Source organism: Vespa crabro, chromosome 14 (assembly GCF_910589235.1).
Source record: "Vespa crabro chromosome 14, iyVesCrab1.2, whole genome shotgun sequence".
Taxonomy (NCBI): domain Eukaryota; kingdom Metazoa; phylum Arthropoda; class Insecta; order Hymenoptera; family Vespidae; genus Vespa; species Vespa crabro.
Genome location: NC_060968.1, coordinates 3,222,259 through 3,242,897, shown reverse-complemented (window position 1 = coordinate 3,242,897; position 20,639 = coordinate 3,222,259). Strand labels below are relative to the sequence as shown.

The 20,639-nt window shown below is 28.3% G+C and overlaps 1 protein-coding gene and 1 long non-coding RNA gene across 4 annotated transcripts in view; both read right to left on the bottom strand.

Moving 5' to 3' along the window:
• The window catches only part of LOC124429074 (tachykinin-like peptides receptor 99D), a 31,284-nt gene extending 12,827 nt beyond the window's left edge, over positions 1–18,457 (bottom strand). Inside the window, exons 1-3 of one of the 3 annotated variants that reach the window (XM_046973871.1) lie at positions 18,170–18,457; positions 16,147–17,758; positions 3,470–3,688 (exon numbers count right to left, since the gene is read on the bottom strand). In XM_046973871.1, the coding sequence (XP_046829827.1) occupies positions 3,470–3,688; positions 16,147–16,604 (677 nt within the window). In that variant the 5' untranslated portion in view covers positions 16,605–17,758; positions 18,170–18,457. Of the gene's footprint in view, positions 1–3,469; positions 3,689–16,146; positions 17,977–18,169 lie in introns of those variants that run through there. The other 2 variants (XM_046973872.1, XM_046973873.1) reach the window with 2 other exon arrangements.
• Positions 18,458–18,593: 136 nt separating this feature from the next.
• LOC124429174 overlaps positions 18,594–20,639 on the bottom strand; it is a 34,272-nt gene continuing 32,226 nt past the window's right edge. The window contains exon 2 of the long non-coding RNA XR_006943386.1: positions 18,594–19,181. This is a non-coding gene — a long non-coding RNA (uncharacterized LOC124429174). The remainder of the gene's footprint in view (positions 19,182–20,639) is intronic.

The following is a 20,639-nucleotide window of genomic DNA, read 5'->3' as shown; positions in this document are numbered from 1 at the left end:
GATTATTCTTAACATTTTAATGTACTATATTGGTTTTTTGTTTTTAAAACATTTTTATTTTTAAAAAAAGTATTATGTCAGATTATTTAAACGAATATTAAATATTTTTCACATGAAAATTCTCGGACAATTTAATTGTTAATATATTAAACATTAATATGTTATAACGACTTTAATAAACATCTTTTCATTTAAGGATTAATAACAACGAAACAAGAACTTTCTAAGGAATTAGCTTTCAATTTAGATCGGTGGACCGCGAATGCGATCACGAGTGCAGTTCGCAAATGTAAAGGTTCTTCTAACTAGTTTCTCTAACTCGGAGAATCCATCGTTCTGTTGGATTAGAAGTGGAACCACGTTTTGCCTTGTGAGGACTGTTATCGTGATTCTGTTAAATGGAGCTTATGAAATTCGCTATTTATCACTTGCCATTATTAATAATAATTATAACAATTTCAATAGAATATTCTGTTGGAAATGTTTTATAATTATTTTTTATCGATTTAATTATATGATACATATATAATAAATAATATATATATATGTATATATATAAAATTATATTTTTACCCCTACTTATATGCAATGCATTTTTACACGAGTGCAATGACGTGTTGCCTATATGTAGGAACTCGAATGGAAATTGTTTAATCGATATGTTATTTATTAGATTATAATTAAATTTTAAAAATTATATTTATTTATTATAACAATAGATATAATAATACAAATTAATATGCAATAAAATATAAATGAGAAATTTTTTTAGGAATCAACTAATTACAAAGAATTAAACTCATAATTATACTATACTCAACGTATTTCATGATACGTATCTGCATTGATTGATCTCAAAGGAAGATATTTCACTGAATTTAAAATGAAATGCTTCAGTAATCATCAGATGCTAGATTCTTCTTTGAAATTATTAATACGGTGATACTCAGACACATTTAAAATTCGATTAAAATTTCAATTAATATTTATGTGTCTTATGTATCGTAATCATTCTATCTTTAATCGTAATATATATCAATGTAATTATTACCAACATTTTTGTTTATTTTATCATCTTATCTCTTTCTTTGAGTTTCATTTTATTTTACAGAAATGTTACAGTTTATCCGTTTAAAGCGAAAATGTGGGCGAGTGATGATGGAACGTTGAAATTATTCGCTCGATTAAAACGTCCCACGTGTTGTCTCGAAGTTAACCGATAATCTCTAACGTTAATGAAATCATGATAAGCTAATTTCGTGTAACTTAATGTAAGTGCGTTACAACCGAATGATATGGAAATAATATATATTTTATATATATATATATATATATATATATATATAAAATTGTTTAATATTTATTGTAATAACCATAAGCTAGAATTAAAGAAAATAAAAAAAAAGAAAAAAAAAATAGAAAAAAAAATTCATCAAGAAAAGAAATTAAAAAGCTAAAGTAATAATTCATTAATTATGATTAATAATTATATCAATCGTAATTATGTATACCACGATCGTGAAAAGGAATGTAAAGAAGAATAATGATCGAAATAACAATAAAAAAGAAAAAGAAAAAAAAAAGGAAAAAAAAGGTAAGAAAAGAAACAGGAAAAAAAGGAAGAAAAAAAAAATAGATGAACGCCGCAAAGAAAGATTTATAGATCTTATGGTGTTCCATCTACGCTTATGTGATAGCGTATAGGTAGGTGATACGAATTTTACGATAAAGCTGCTGACCGGCAGGTTGAGTCGTTTAAGAGTCATAAACTAGTCACGCTGTAATATCTTTGTGAACCTGACGAGCATGCGAACAGCTTTGCTTTTATGCTCATCGAAAAGGGTGAAAGGGGGTACTTTCGAGCCCCTTTACCAACACTTTTTCCTATTTAAACGTTCGAACGTTCCCACTAAAATTTCACACTAACGCTTTACCCTCTCCCGTCAACTTTTTCTACTCTTGTACCTCTTTTTTTATTTTATATATATATATATATATATATATATATATATATATATATATATATCGATTCTGAAACATGCTAGAACGTTCCCATCAGATTTTTACACCTTTCGTCTGACGTCTTTTTTGTTATCGATGATCTCATCATTTTTCTTATTTCTTTTTTTCTTTTTTTTTCTTTTTTTTTTTTTTTTGTAAAATTACGTTTATGTCAATTAATACGATTTGTTTCTCTTCTTCTTCTTCTTTTTCTTCTTTTTTTTTTTTTTGTGTGTTTTTATATTCGGATAGAATATCGAGCGTTATATTATTATTTAATTATCGTCTTTTTTTTCCTTTCTTTTCGTTTTCTTTCCTTAATTGAAAAAATTATTTTCAATGAGAATTATAATACGACCTTTTTAAAAAATAAAAAAAAAAAAAAAAAAAATAAAAGAAAAAAAGAGAGAACAATCTTCGCGAATTTGTTATTAAATTAATTGTTATTAAACTAGATTTTTGGGTAATATCGAATTTCTTTTTTTTTCTTCCCTAATTACATATTTTTATATGGAAATTATAATCTGATACTTTTGGTATAACATTTGTTTATAAATCTCTTTTTAAATTAGTTGTCAGAGAGAAAGAGAGAATTAGAGAGAGAGAGAGAGAGAGAGAGAGAGAGAGAGAGAGAGTCAATATCCTTAGAAATTTTTTGTCATAAGATAATGATAAGCTTTGGACAAAGACAAAGGGAAGTGAACATACGTGTGCTTTTAACGTAGCACGTTGATGGAAATCGTTAACGGGTCAGTCAGGGTGTGGCATTGGCATTAAAGCCTTTTGCCATTTAACCCAAACTGCTCTCTTCGAGGTTCCTGCGTGGTCACAATACATGACACTCACACACGACTTGTCGTGCTTAGTTCAGTTTCTCTCTTTCTCTCTCTCTCTCTCTCTCTCTCTCTCTCTCTCTCTTTCTTTCTCTCTCTTTCTCTCTCACTATCTCTTTTTTTTTATTTCTCAAATCTCAGATAACGATCGCTCGATATAAAAGGAAAATCGTGTGTTTTCTTGATCGATCGTGTATATATATATATGTATCTATATATAATATATAGGATCATTAGGACGATTAGAAAATATCGATAAATTTTTCTAATAGATTTAAAAGATATTTCCTTGATAAAAACACAGTCTTTTTTCTTCTTTTACTTTTTCTTTTTCTTTTTTTTCTCTTGAACGAACATACTCGTTCATCCTCCTATAGTTGACTTTGTTCTTCTTTATTTTTCTCTTCTTTTACTTTTTTTTTTTTAGCTTTTCTTTCTTTTCTTTTATATATACATATACATTCTTTTTTTTTCATTACTTCTTCCTTTGAAACACAAGATTATTCTAAATAATTATACGTTGTAATTAAGAGACAAAAGAGAATTACGTGTCGTGTTCGATCTTGTTAATTGGTTTTTTTAATGGAAACGGGATATAAAGTCAGGAAAATTTTCTCAAGTAGAAATTTACTTACAGGTATTCCTGAAAGCTAAGACCATTGTCGTCTCTGTTAGGCCAATCGCTGTAACATATTACTCGAACTTCACCGTTAGCGAAGTTTTGTGTGTAGGTAGTGTAAAAGAGCAGCATTGGGAAAGAAAGAATGGCGCCGACGATCCAAATGACCACAGCGACACAAAGGGTAGCTCTTCGACCCATTCTTGGTCTCAATGGATTCACTATAGCCATGTACCTGTGGAGAAAAATAACGATTAGATTAGACAATCGTATTTCATGAATTTCACATTGTATTTTATTATTATGGAAATGGCTAATATAAATCTTGAAAAATTCATTTATAAAACGAGTTACTTTAGTTATAAAAAAGGAATGAATGTATTATTTCGATATTAAAAATAGATTATTTTTATAAATCATCCTATCGATTAAAAGCAACAATTGTTAAAAAATTGTTTATAAATGTTTGTCGGAATATTTGTATTAATTGATTGTAATAATGAAATAATCTTGGCTAATTAAATTAATTTAAAAATTGAATATTAGAAAAATTTTATATGATCGAAATAACAATCATTGAGAATGTTAAAAAAGATATTTTTCTTTAAGTTTAAATATTAAGTTTAAATGACGATATTCTTTAAATTTAATTATCGATATATTATATATTATTATTATTATTATTATTATTATTATTATTATTATTATTATTATTATTATTATTATTATATAGTATTAAAAATATTGATGGATACGAAATTGGAAAAATAAATGGGAAAGATAGCAATCAAAGTAAAAAGTTCTATGGTGTGGAGAGACAGTAAAAAGACAAATCGCCTTTTATCATCTGGGAAACAGGCTGGATAGGAAAGTTACAGATACCCCGACATCATAGAGCCGGGAGGGTTTTACAAGATCTAGAACTCGTAAAATTTCTGGACGATGAGCACGTTGCATTAGGATAATAGACCGGTTTAAAGAAAATCGTTTAAAAGGAGCTAAGAAAAGAAAAAAGTTTTGAGAATTCTAATTTTGTCTTTGGAAAGGAAAAAAGAAGAGAAAGATAGAAAGGGAAAAGAAAAGAAAAGAAAAGAAAAAAGAAAAGAAAAAGAAACAAACAAATAATTAAAGGAAATAAAATCATTCATATATTCTATAAGAATTTAGTCAAATTTTTTAATTGAATTTTACTAAAACGAAATTTTTATATTTACATTCGATATTGAGAGACCTCATGAGATCGTTTCAATATCATAAAAATGAGAGAAATCGAAAATCGTTCGTACGATATCTTTCGTTTTCTATAGTTTATACTCTGAGAAAATAGGAAAAATGATATCAGAGAGAGAGAAAGAGAGAGAGAGAGAGAGAGAGAGAGAGAAATCTAGAGGAATCTAGCTTCTCTAGAAATCTAAACTTGAGTGTTCGCTGCACGAGAAACGTGGAATTGCTCTGGTGTCCGAACGGCGAATTGGAGTAATAAAACGAAGGAGGGTAGTTGCGAAATCCATTTTCTAATATATACCTGGGGGCGGTTTATTCGATTTAGTGAACGAAAGGAACGAATTCGAGTGTTTCACCTTTTGATAATATTATTATTATTATTATTATTATTATTATTATTATTATTATTATTATCATTATCATTATTATTGCTGCAAACTTCGTTATATAAAAATGGATTTTTTTCTTGGAAATCTCACGAAATATTCTTTTCCTTTTTTTATTTTTTTATTTTATATAATAATAATAATAATAATAATAATAATAATAATAATAATAATATCCTTTATTTTCTATTTCATTTTCTTTCTCATTTTTTTTTTCTTATCATTTTAATATTTCATCTTATCGAAAATCAATGTATTATCAAATCATATACCTTTTAATAATAATATAATACGACAAAAGTGTATTATGGAATTGAAAAGGGAGTTAATTACGATTGAATAAATTATCAAATATAAAGGCAACGGTTAATGATTTATAGGATGACTAAGCTAAACTGTGGTCAAACATCATTGTGTAAACCTAATAGACAATGCTCGATATTTGAGCATTGAACTAATGGACACAAATTTGGTTTACTAGTCATTCTCTCTCTCTCTCTCTCTCTCTCTCTCTCTCTCTCTCTCTCTCTCTCTTTCTCGTAGTACTAGAGAGAATATTCATTAATCATATGTTCTATATTTGACATATGAGATTATATTACAATTATATTATTCAGCTTGATAAAATTAATGGCTATCAAAAGGAACAAGATTCGACGTTAGTCGAACTGTTGATTCATGTTGTTACACGACTAGAACTTCGAAACCTCGTCACGTTTGTTTTCCAAAGGATTTAAGTGAGTTTCGTCTAACGTGTGCTTGCGAAGTTTGATCTATCTTGTGGGTAAACTTTCGATACTGCGTTCAGGAGAAAAGGATAATTAATTGAGAAACATTTTCCTATTATCAAATTTCGTGATTTGTTCGTTGTTTAGTAAGTATAAAGATATTTTTATTTGAAAATGTAGAATTAAAAATAAAAGATAAATAAATAAATGAACAAACTAATTAATTAATTAAAACATCAAAATAAATGTTCGATTTCAAAATCGAGATGGATCAAGTGATTATGTCGTTTAAATGTAAATCAGTTGTAAAAAAAAAAAAAAAAAAAAAAGAAGAAAAAAAAATAAAATAGGGATATGAATTATCAGAATTACAACATTAAACTGCAATAAATATTCGAATTGAAAGAAATTCGATATGTATCAAGTGATTATTGTTCCATGACAAAATGCAAATCCTCTTCTAAATCCCACGACGACTAACGTATGATTAAGCCAGACTACTATAAGCTTCCATGATTCGATTGATTTTCAAATACAGTTTGATGCTATACACTTTAATCAGTGTATGTAATATTCAATAGTAATTAATGCAATCAGCAATTCTAAATCCTACGTATGTACTTGTAATATTCAGATATCTGTGATATCAATCGATACGTGCTTCAAGATTATACAATTTGGTTCAATAAAAATTTTGATTTTCCAGCGCCGGGGTAAGTAAGCAAAATCGTTTAATACGTTTGATAAAAACGTATATTGCATATCTATAGGGATAAATAGTTGCTTTATATAAAAGTATTACAATTAACGGAATAATTATATATAAAAATTATATAAATTATATGTACATAATATGCTTGTTAAATTATTAATTAATGAAGAAAAAAAAAAAAAAACTGAAAGGTTCGAAGAAGAAACGTTTTCGATATAAAATAAATAAAATTTATTTCCATTAGAATTGTTATTATGTTCGTAAAAAAGAGAGAGAGAGAGAGAGAGAAAAGAAAAAAGAATTAAAAAAAAAAAAAAGAGGTTAAACCATAAAAAATTCTCTGTATAATATAAAGTAATAAAAGAAAAATTCTTCGACATTTATGAAATGTCCTGAACAGAATTGTCGAAAGTTAACTTTTCCAAAGTGAATTTATTTCGATAATTTATCGAGGGAAAAAACTTGAAAATTATTATTTTCATTAATATCATGGGAATTTTCTTTTGATTGTTTGATTTGCAATGAACAAATGAAAAATAGAAATTTTATAGGTGTTACTAAAATATCTTCGATATAACATTTATGTTGTGTATTCGTAACGTTGCATAGATCGTCTCGATTATCATCGTAAATTTATTCTTCCTTTTTCCTGTTTCTGTCGTATAACAGTGAGAACGACGTTTCTACGCTTGAAAAATTCGATTAAATCGTACGAGGTTAACGATTTCTCTCTCTCTCTCTCTCTCACTCTCTCTCTCTCTCTCTCTCTCTCTCTCTCTCTCTCTGTTTCTCTCTCTTTGTCTCTCTATCTGTCTGTCTCTTTTTCTCTGTTCCTTTTTCTCTATTCAATTCATGAAGACAACAACGAAACGTTCATCGTGTTTTTAGTTTTAATATTAGTGAAACAATTGGAGTTGCTTGTTGATACTTTTACGATCACATTCGAGGACGTTTTCATTAACGAAAAAAAAAAAAAATATATATATATATTTATATATATATTTCTATTTTTTTCTTGTTGTCATTGTTTTTCTTTTTTTCTTTCTTTTTCTTTTTTCTTTTTTCTTTTTTTTCTTTTTCTTCTTTCTCGCATAGCCACATACAGTTAACAGATGACCTATTTTCAATTATGAATTTATTCATTTTCCTTTTCTTCCTTTCTTCCTTTCTTTTAACGTTTAAGGTACGTTTTACGGTTGGAGTATTACACAGAAGTGACATTTATCAACGTAAATATGAAAATCTTTTTTATAAGTACATGTATACAATACTGTGAATGTTTCCTTTGAAACTCTCTATAAAAATGATAGTATCGATAATAAATGTTGAAAAGTATAAGTTCAAGAGGATGTTTCTCTCTCTCTCTCTCTCTCTCTCTCTATCTATCTATATCTTTCTCTCTTGTAAAATAAAATGTAACTTAAATATATCTAGACACATAATGTTTCTTATGGTCGACATAAAAGTATGAAAGAGTTTCGATCAAGTGTTTTTATCTAACATTTTCTTCCGACATTCATAGAAAGTGAATAATACTTAAGATACACGATCCATTAAAAGAAACATGATGGATACTTGAAATTGGTATAACATTTATAGGATAAGTTTCTTCTTAGAAAGACATTCTTCTGTTATCGATCTTTTTCTATAAATAAAGTCGATTTTCTTTGGTCCACTCTTTCACTGTTCTATCCTCCATTTTCCTTTCTCTTTCTCTTTCTCTCTCTCTTTCGTTGCTCTTTTCTATAATATTTCTCATACACCCATATATATATATATATATTTGTATATGTATCTACGTATCATACTTCGTATCTCTTCTCTCTTCCGTCATAGTATCTCTCAAAAGTTTCGAGAGCACCAGAATATTAGTTGTCACCTCGTATCGATGACATCTTGACCTGAAATTGTTACATCCTCGACATACTTATTTAAGTTCGCATAAGTGCCGGTATAAGCTTTATTAAAATTTTTGGTAACGTTTATTACATTATTAATGATTCATTTCCTCGGAAAACTGTTTTATATTTGTCGAAATATATATATATATATATATATATATATATATATATCTTATTACGATTTTATACTTTTTCTTTTTTATTTAAATGATAACAATAATCATTGTATTTTAGATGAATTTTAATGGGGTTGATAAAATGATCGTTGAATTATTCATCCCTTCGAGATGTAGCGTGACACATATCGTAGAATTTCAAATGATCCGTGTAAGACGTCTCAAGTATGCGGCAATGCTCCTAAAGCGTAACTCGTGTTACCTAAATCTACGATTAGATGGTTAGATTAGACTGTTGGGAAATTGAATGAATTTACTCTGACTTGTTCGAGTATCTCCCTTGGTTCTTTGATATGTGTATGTATGTATATATGCGTGCGCGTGCGCATGTATGTGTGTGTGTGCATGAGAGAGAAAGATAGAGAAAGAGAGAGAGAGAGAGAGAGAGTGCATTACATGATTTAGAAACTTTATGGATATATTGATGTAATAGTTTTCTCTTTAAACAATTATATTTTCTGACATTAATTATTAACTTACACATTATATATCTTAATTATCTGTAATCTCATGAAACATGCAAATTATCTTAGATTACCATCAAATATAACTTGTTATTGATCGTTTTAACTTAAAATAAAGTTTCTTTTTGCTAAAGTTATCCGACTTGATCCTTACAAATGATTTTTGACTATTTCAAGCGTATTTCTATTTTCTTAATACATTTTATATGTGTATATGTATATATATCGGAAGTTGGTGATTTCCGATAAAATTTTTGCAGAGTAGTTTTCTTTTTCAAAGAAATGTGATTCACTTGGGAAAACTCGAACTTGCTGTTGTTCGGTTGTTTGGTTGATTCTATCAAAAGTTTTTATCTTGAAACTTTTTCATATAACATTTATTAGAAAAATATAATCTTAGATCTCCACATATGTGTCTGTTACTATTGTGTTATCATCTTTTGATATTTATCAAATTCAACGAATTTTCTTTGACATTATTTTTACGTTTTGATAAATTTTATGGAATGTTACGCTTTAGATACAATTCAAAGGTAGATTGAATAGACCTTAGAGAATTCATAGTAAGGTGGGGAAGGATGGTTAAAGGGAAGCTTCCCTCAACTATGCAAGGTGTCTAAAACGTTTCTGATCGTACACCTCCATCTTCATTCCTGTTACTCGAGCTCGGCGAATTTGACATTATCTAAATATTCTAAGTACTTACTCAACTGATTTGAGATGTAACTATTGTTTCTTTCATTCTTTTTTTCTTTTTTATTTTTATTTTTTTGCTTATTCATTAAATAATAATATTCAAATGATTTTATGTTGTTCTTTCGAGTAAAGCTTATCGTGAATTAATCAATGATTTATCTTGAAAATTATAGTCACTAATTTTAAGATAATATTAAACTTGCATAATAATTAAATGAAATAATTTTAGATATATATATATAAATATATATATATATATATCTGAGATGTGATTAATCAACTATTTATCTTGAATGTTAACTACGCGTACAAGATAATATTAATTTAGAATAATATTGAAATAGAATAATTTTATATAGATTTAAGATATAATTAATCAATGGTTGAACTTGGAAGTTATATGTAGCATTAGTCTCTCTCTCTCTCTCTCTCTCTAAATCTCGGAAAATGTAGATTGATATATGAATCTCTGGACTAAAAGCATTGCCCATACGTGCCTTCAGTAAGATTTGTGACGTACAAAAGGACTTAAGGAAAGAGAATTCATCTGTAGAAAAAGATTTTGAAACGTATCGTCGAAGTTACCAATTTTATCGTTTTTAACTTGTTCTTTTTCTATTGTCTTTTTTCCCTTACTTCTTCTTTTCTCCAATGAATAAACTTGAAGAATTGCTTTTTTTTTTCTTCTTTTCCCGTAGAAACTTTGAAAAAAACGTAATTAACTGGCTGGCATAGTTGAAAGATACCATCGTTCATTTATTTTTCAATGTTGACCTACTTTGAGATAATTTAAATTGTTTATAACACCTTGAAAATTACATGTCAACTTGTATCAAATAAAAGAGAAAGAATCGATAATAATAATGATAATAATAATATATATATATATGCATATCGTGAAAACGTATTCCATCTTACAAGTTCACGTCTATACAAATTATAGACATCTTAATAAAATCTTATGAATTATCATCAAGTTATATTTACTATATTCTTAATCAACGATGCAATCGTAGAACGAACGTATAAATGAATTTGTATCCATTAGAAAATGTTCTTTTGCTTAGGGATATATATATATATATATATATATATATATATATATAAGTATAAAAATATATATATATATAAGTATAAAATATTGTACAAGTTGCATTTGAAATACAAATGTCATATGAATAGACGCAACGGGGTCACTTTGAAATATTCGAATTTTTGTGGTAAAATAAAAAAGAAAAAAACTCGAAGATGCTTTATATATTTTTCCATATTTCCATACACACACACACACACACATATATATATATATTTTGTTTCTCCCAAAATTTCTTTCTTTTCTTTTTTTTTTAGAAAAGAAAGAATATAAAGGACGTACATATGGAACATAGAGTCGCGAATATTTTTTTTCGTTGATATTCATCGATCGATTAAAGAAAAATATGAGTTTCATTTTTGAAAAACGAAGGATAGATACTATTCGAAATGAGAAATGACACATCGTTCGGGTTTATTCGAGGTTCCCATTGTTAACAGACATTTCCCGTAGCTGAAATCGTTATTCACCTTGTTCGATGCTATGCGTTCTCGAATTCGTTGCGTTTTCCAAATCGATTCTTGCTAGTACTTCTATCGACGTCAGCAATGGAATTTTAATCGTTTTCTCCTACGGCGAAATAGACTATGCCATAGGCATTTTGATTAAAATTTGCGTTGCACCCATACATTTGTATTACCTTTATCAATACTCTTTTTGATCTTTTCTTTTATATATATATATATATATATATAATATATATATAGTATTATATCTTTGGGGTATTTCTAAATGAAGATTTCATTTTTAACTTATAATTATTGCTTTTCACTTTCGATGAAATATTCGTTGATTTTTTTTTTTGTTTTATTCGTTATCGCATCGATGAAAAATTTATTTTATCGAGAAGGCATTATAATGCAGTTTTAACATTACATTTATATATTGTATAAATAATGCGTATATATTCTTCAATAGAAACTTGGTTTTTAATTTTCATTCGTGTTAAAGTTTTCTTTGAAAGAAATTTGTAATACAAAATGTGTGTAAAAAAAAAAAAAAAAAAGGAAAAAAAAATATAATTTAATACAAATCTTAAGTGTTTTCACGTTTATATTTCAACAGGTAGTCTATTTGATTATTGAGGACAAGGAAAGTCTGTAGAAAAGTAAGAAAAGTTTTTTAAGGCAGTTAAAAATACTATTAAATGTAATATAAATTTCAGAATGCTTTTTCGTTCTTTAGAAAAAAACGAAATTGGTTCTTTCTTCAAGTTCTTTTTTTTTCTTTTTTCTTTCTTTCTTTCTTTTTTTATTTTTTTTTTATTTTTTTTATTTTTTAATACGAACTACCAACCAGTCGTTTCTTTTTTTTTTTTTTGTTCGAGAAGATCCATAAAACATTTTCGTCGTTTAAAAAAAAATTCAATACTAAATTGTAATCTCGTTTAGCGAAGCGAAAAACTTCAGTTTGGATGATAGGATGTAAAAGAAGATCCCGTATAATTCCAGCTTTTACTAGATCGAGAAATTTTTTTTTTTTTTTCGATTTTTTCCTCTCTCATCTCCTTCCGAACAATGATCGGCAAGTTTATCTTCTTCAAGCTCTTAACTTTATTCTACGATTGTGAGTTCCTTTTTCTCTCGATTGGATTCTTTTTTATGTAGTCGTATTAAATCGATATCTTATCAAATATTTTCTCTTTAATCGTAACTCTCCGTAGATTTTTCTTCGAATGCAAATATATCGTAAATTGTTTTTATTAATTATTGCACCTAAAGATATGTTTCCTTCTATACATCGTCGATAATATTGCTTATGAGCGTCATCTATATCATTAACTTATTTATCCCTTATAGTATGCAATCATGTTTTTCGAAATTGTATGACGGTGTTGCATAATAAGAGGGATCAAACAAATGTTCTTCACTGATAGATGGCGCTTGCAAGCAACATTATCGACTCTGTATGGAATGTTGCTTGTATTCGGGCGTTACTCTTCTTCTTTTTTTTTTTTTTTTTTTTTTTTTTTTTTTTTTTTTTTTTTATAAACAATAATAACAAATAATTAAATATAATTTCTTTGATTTGTATTATAAATTATTTTCATTTATTGTCTCCTAGATTGGATAATTTATATTATTTATTATAGTTATTTCTTTCATTTTCATAATTTTCAAACTACTCTCAGATTATTCGTAAAATAATTTCATTTCTTGAATATCTTTAGACATTTTGCTTCATTGTATATTATTTCTCTATTACTCTCGCTTATATTTAATGTTATGCAGGTATGTATGTGACATACCAGGGAAGTATCATCCTCGTATTCATGGTTACATCCTTCCAAAATGTCATTTTACTAACAACAATAAGCTCACGCATACGTGAACATGATTCTTCGTACATTAAGTTATATATATATATATATATATATATATATATATATATATATAACTGTGTGGTAACATTGTTAAATCATTCATCATCCAAAATTCTTTCTCGCTTTCTTCCTATTTGCTTTCTTTTTTCTTTTTATTTTTTCATCTTAACGTACTTGAAATTTTCTTTCAAATCAACGTTCTATTTTTGTAAGAAACTTAAGAAACAAAATTCAAACTTATTCGAGCGATTTACGTGCTGAAATAATTAAAGGTTACGTCGAATAATCTATTACGATGTTCGCCTATAACGTAGAATTTTATTGTAAATTAATGAGCTCGCTCGTTACCTGAGTCGATTCAATTTCTCTAAAATCAGATAAAATGTTGGGAAAAAATTATTCTTCGAATTTTTTTTACGTCTTCGATAATATAATCGATACGGAAGAAAATGTATTTTTGATGGAAAAAGTCTTTTCGTTTGTTCTTATCTTTTCTTTTTTTTTCTTTTTTCGTTTTTCTTTTTTCTTTTTATTACAATTTTCATCCACGAAATTAAGAGATTTCCATTAAAAAAAGAAAATTTCATGATCCAACAGTTCGAACGAATATAATAAATGAAATATATATATATATATATATATATATAATTTTTTTTTTTATCATTGATACTTTCATTATAGACAGAGAGAAAGAGAGAGAGAGAGAGAGAGAGAGAGAGAGAGAACAAAGAATGAAAAGAATAAAAAGAAGGAAAAAAGAAAGAATGAAGAAGAAAATGCTAGTTAAGAGAACAAGTTGGGAGAAGAGATCAAATGGAAACGAAGAAAATTTTTTTTCTCATACTCAGCTAAATTTCACATTGATCGCTTCTATCGGATTCTTTCCACGTATATAAGATAGGAAAATAATAATTCCTTCTCGCTGATAGCCCTTTTCCTTCCTTCCTTCCTTCCTTTCTTCCTTTTTTCTCTCTCTCTCTCTTTCTCTCTCTTTCTCTCTCTTTCTCTCTCACTCAGTTCGAGGGTAGAATTATTATTTCATCGAATTAAAGGTTCAATATTTAGTCGAGAGAAAGGATCCTTGAATTATGCATGCCACCTCGAAGAATAATTTTGAGTATCTTTGGCTTATGCGCTGTTAGCCAAGGCAATTTTCTTTTTAACCGAGAGAAAAATTGAAGTGACTTTTTATTTTAAGCTTTTCGTCTAATGTAAGAATGCTCGAGAAACGTTTAAAGTTTAGTTTTCGTCGTCCTTTCGTTTGTTTTATTTCTTTCTTTTTAAATCTCCCACGAGACATTGTCCGTCTCTTTCTTATATACGAAAAAAAAAAAAAAAAAAAAAAAAATAAAAAAGAAAAGAAAAAAAAGCCATTATAAAGTAGACGTTGCAATAGCTTTTTCCACTTTTCTACGATCTAACTCTTTATTTTTGGAACTATATTATCAGAGTGAATGAGAATAATGGGGAATAATTTTGAATATTAACTTTTAAAATATCATTTACCGAAATTATGGAAATGTTTAGTTAATTAATCATTAGAATATGATAATTAATATCCAATTTATATTATATAACTTGGACGTATGTATGTACGTATATATATATATATATATATATATATATATATATATATATATATATATATATATGTATGTATGTATGTATGTTTGTATATATAACACAAGTATTAGTTTAGTTTAGGTGAGAAGTTGTGAAGAAAAATCTTTATTAGGAAATCGTGATCCAAATTTGTATTTTTACCTATCTTAGAAATATATCTAAGATATTTTTCCTAAGGGAGATGGAGAAATCGATAGAACGTCTGATACCGTTCTCGGCTTGTAAGAAGTAGAAGTAGAAGTAGTATAAGAATAAGAAGAAGAAAAAAAAAATGAAGAAGAAGAAGAAGAAGAAGAAGAAGAAGCAGCAGAAGAACCCTTCGAGTATATCCCTCCTAAAATGGAGCAAATACGAGAGCCATTGGTATAATACGGATAAATAGAGCTAGGAAGCTCGATTTCTCAGTCTGTTTCTTCCAGGCAAAGGACCACCCATTGGGATCGTAAAAGCTCTACCAGATGTTTCCTGATACTTCGATAACACCCACGCTGATAATAATTTCATTCGGATAATTTCCAGTTTCGATATGTTTCAACATTTCTCTTTTACTCTCTCTCTCTCTCTCTCTCTCTCTCTTTCTATCTATCTATCTATCTATCTATCTATTTATCTATCTACCTATCTATCTCTATCTCTTTCTAGCTAATTTTGTATGTTTATTTTTATCTATATCTATTTCTAAAATTATTATCTTTCCAGTTTATTTTTCTTTTTCTTCCTATTTCTTTTCCTTTTTTCTTTTCTCATTCTTTTCCCATTAACCTCTTCTCCTCGATCCCACCCTCTTCCTTCCTTCAATTCTAGTTATCTCTTTCGTGTTATCCGATTGATCCCTTCTGTTAACACGAACACAACCCATATAGTTTGACGTAACTACCAACCTAACAAAACAAGTCCAATTTTAGCACTTAAATTTTCTCGAAGACGTGCAAACACGCACACACACGCACACGCACACGCGCGCGCGCGCATACGCATACAGAAAGAAAATGTGTTTTCTCATCGATCTTAGAGACTTTAGGTTAAAAAAGCACAAGGTTGTTGCATATACGTAACGAAAATAGTGCAGAACTTGGCCAAGAAATGAAGGATACAAGATGTTACGGAAAAAAAAAAAAAAAAGAAAAAATAGAAAGAAGAAAAGAAAAGAAAAAAAGATATTAATTATCGAACTTGACAGGGCGTAACGCACCGAGAGATTTATATTATACCATTGAAATTTTCTTGCTAACTCAGTAACAATTTGTCATACTCCACGAATTTGTCATAGTCAGCGAATTTAAATATACTTGGATGCATACACGCATACCTAAATGCACACGTAGAAAATTATTTGTTAAATAAAAATTATATAAACAAGGACTTACCGATCGATCGAGATAGCCATCAAAGTGAAGACACTCGCACAAATAGTGAGTACCGCGATGAACTGGCAAATCTTACAGTAAAGAGTACCAAATGGCCAATGACTGTTGAGCATGTAAATGTAATTAAATGTAACGTTCAACGTTGACACCATGGCATCTGCTATACTGAGATTGACCAAGAAGTAATTGGTTACTGTACGCATCCTCTTGTGCGCAAGGACAATCCATATCACTATTAGATTTCCACCGGTAGCAACAATGATCATACCGGCAAATAGCAAGCTCCATATCATCTGTCTCCACCATGGCAGTATGAATTGATTTCTCAACTCGAGATCCGTCGAGTTTGTATCGTTAGATACCAAGTTATCGAAGGTGTAATTGTCGAACCATAATAACGACGTGTTCCAACGATAATTGTTTATGGAATCGAAAGAATTTTCCAAGGACTGCATCATGACTTTTTCTTTTTCACTCTTCTTTATTCTTGCTTTTTATTTTCTCCTTCTTTCTTCCCTTTTTCTTTTTTTCCCACCGTGTATACCACTCGACTATCTTATATATCTTCGATGTTAACGATTTACTTTGATCAGCTTCGTTCTTAGGAACTCGATTGGATTGGTAGAAAAAAAATCTGAGTTTTCTCCCCGCTATATTTTATCCGAACAGTTCACATGATTTCTTTCTTTCTTTCTTTTTTTTTTTCTTTTTTTTTCTTTTTTATCATCGAACAAATGACGGAAAAAATATTATTTAGAACGAACGTCCCCACTTTTTATCACTTATAAATCATTTACTTAATAAACGATCAATCGATTTTTACGATGTCTCTTGTAATGATTATTATATCACAAGACACTGTACTTTGATTTTTACTAATCACAATTCCAACGACGTTTTCACTGATAGACGCCATGATTTTAAATTGTACGAATCAATGTAAAGAATATCTTTGGTTAACATTATTAATAACGAAAAAGAAAATAATAATCAATTATTATGATTTTTTTATCGATCAAAATTCGTTCATGGTATTCTCACTTCTTTAAAAATGTACAAGAGAGAAAGAAAAAGAATTATGGTTATTCTCTTGAATTATTTTCGATGGGCTATACAATCCATCAGCCATACATTGAATTATTTTTATACCACCACACTTGTTGTTTTTTTTTTTTTTTTTTTTTTTTAAACAAATTCAACAAAGAAGAAAAACAGAAGAGACACATTTGCACTTTTGAATTCTTTCTTGAATTTTTTTTCTTATTTTTTTTTTTTTAAAAAATGCAAATCTCGTTTCATTAGTTCCGTGTCGATGATATTAAATACGATCTGGTGAGTCACTATATCGATTCTCTGATTATAAGCCAAAACAGGCCGTCCTTTTTCCCTTTCTTCTTCACTTCCGTTTCATGCACGACTACCCTTTAATAGCCAGCTGTTCTCGTCTCGATTCGTCGAGTTTGCTCCATCGGTATTGTTCCCATAGATTAATGTTACTTTTGAAAAGATGGACCTAATCGAATTATTCACTTTCACCTTTTCTTTTTTTTTCTTTTTTTAATTTCTTTCTTTTCTTTCTTTCTTTCTTTTTTTTTTCACATTACCTTAGTCCCTATCGTCAAAAGGATATTAAAAATTTTTTCTATGGATCTTTTTCTTCGATCGATCGATCAATTTTAATGAGAACGAAACTTTTTACCTCATCACATCATAAACTATCATTATAACTTTTGTATATATCGACGTAATTTTTATTTAAGGAAGAATTTGCAAAAAAAAAAGAAAAAATAGAAAAAAAAAGAAAAAAAGAAAAATAAAAGATAAGATACATATAAAAAAAGAAAAATATACTTTGGAGCCTAAATTTTTATGAATATATATATATATATATATATATATATATATATATATATATATATATATAAAGGATCAATGATATTTAATCAACGAGAATGATTGATAATTATAATCTGATCGATCGAAGAAACCGTAGAATATTATTCTTCCTTTGGTCTTGGCTTACATCAACAACGATAATTTTTCTTCTTGCCCGTAGAGCATAAACCAAATAGGGTGCTCTAATGGATTCTCCTTTTTATATCATATCAACTTCCGGTGAACTTTCATTTTCTCTTATTTCTATATAACTCAATGTCAGTTTATACTTCTTTTGTAAGGGAGGGATGCAAATAGAAAAATTATCTTTTTGGAAAGGAAGAAGAAATATCTCGTCGTCGTCGTCGTCGTCGTCGTTGATCCAAAAAATTTTTGTTTTTATTATTTCGTTATCGACGGATCTTTTTAAATTTGTTTTTCGTTCATCGAATAGAAATCAATTAAATGAATTTCGAAAGTCTTCTTCTTTCTCGATACTTTTAAATCTCTCTCTCTCTCTCTCTCTTTTTTTTTTTTCAAAACTTATCTTCGTATTCGTTCGTTTCTTCTTCTCTCTTTTTTTCCTCTCTCTCTCTCTCTCTCTCTCTCTCTCTCTCTCTCGCTTTTTTTCTTTCTCTCAATAAGATACACTTGTCTCTCTTGTGAAAAAGCTTCGTTTCAGGGAGAAAAACAGTAATGTCTCACGTGTCCTTAGAAATTCACGTGAAAGAAGAGAAGTAAAGTTTTCTTCTAGGAAGGTTTCACTGATAGATTACTTTAAGAAGGAAAGTTAGTAGGATTCGTAAATCGGACACATTCAGCTGACGATTAATGGCAGAAGAATACGGACGGATATTATGTCAGACGATCTGCTTGATAGGAATTCGAAGATGAACTTTAGTTCTTGAAGGATAAATCTTAGAAAAAAAAAAAAAAAAAGAAGAGAGAATAAAATAGTGTGAGAGAAAAAGAGAGAGAGAGAGAGAGAGAAAGAGAAAGAGAGAAGAAGAGAAAGAAAGAGAGAGAGAGAGAGAGAACTTTTTCCTCTTCGACGACAATATTAAGAACTTCAATGGCGAAAACGTTCCTTTCTCTTCCGTGAAGTCCTTCAAAGCATTTTGTCACGTTCGCAATTTTCCGAAGAGCTTCTACTGTTTGATCTGAAACATAAATTATGAAGATCTATTAGTAGTACCGTTAATAGCATCAGTCCATCACATTTTTCCTTTTTTTCATTTTTTCTTTTTTTTTTTTTTTCCTAAGTTTGATTATTCCTATACAATTCATTTCATTGTTTCTCATAAAAAAAAAATTCAATAGAGTTGATAGACTGAGGGATTCCTTCGTTTCTTGTTTTTTTTTCTTTTTCCCTTTAACAATCAATTTCATTACTTTCATTTAAAGAAGAAAAATAAATATCGTTTAGTCGGAGATAGGATTTAGTTAGTTTCCCGTGTGAATCATTATTATCTGTTTGCTTAGAATTATCGTATTTACCAAAGAATAATTAAATAGTTTCTCTGTTGTCACTTTCACGATTAATTTCAATTCATTTAAAAGAAAAGTTAAATAACTGGCTATAAGGATCTTTGAAAGTTCCATTGTATTATTGGCTATTTTTCACGATTAATTTCATTCCATTAAATAAATTAAATAGAGCTATTAAGATCATTTTTTTTTTTTGTGATTTTTCTTTTTCTCTATTATTTTTCTTTTCTATTTTCTTTTACTCTCCTTATTATTGTCTATACTATCGCGATTAATTTCGTCGCATTAAATGAATAAAATCTAAAGATTAGAATATAGAACCGATATGCATATAAATTCAACGATTACGTTCCACTGTGTCTCGTGAGGAATTCAATTATAAAACTGAACCATGATACTCGATCGTTTCAATACGAGATAACTCACCGATTGGTCCTGTCATTTTTGACATGCCTTTATCTATGTCTTTCTCTATTTATTTTTTTCTACTTTTTTCTTTTTTCCTAAATGATCACACTCATTGCTACGATATATGTGATATGAGTGAAATAGAATCGATTTTATTGAATTTATAAAAACATGAAGATATTTTATAAAAGGCTATTAATCGTAATCGTTAACTTTCAACATCGTAAGAAAATGATGTTGAAAGTTGAATTAAAGGAGGGAGGGTGGGAGGAATGTCGGATCTCATAAAACTCTTCTTTACGTGCAGACACTTAAGTATACTTTCGAGTTAGGTATCGTCTCGAAACGTAATATATATATATATATATATATATATATATATATATATATATATATATATCTAACAATAAGTATCTACTCGAACAATTGATCTTCTCTTACTTTCTACACGTACATGTGTTTTAATGCAAGAAACACAGTGAAAAGGGATAGTGAAGTATCTCTCAAGATCTTTTCGTCGTCTCTAAATAATCAAAATAAAATATTTATTCGAGATCCATTGTATAAAGCTTTGAGTACCAATGAAGGAAAAACGAATGTAAACACTGAATCCTTCCTTTTTAATTGATATTGATCTTGGAATCGTTGAATTAATTGAAAAGAAAATTGGTTCGTTTTAATTCGATTGACATTTATCGATAGACATTAGTATAAAGTCCGTT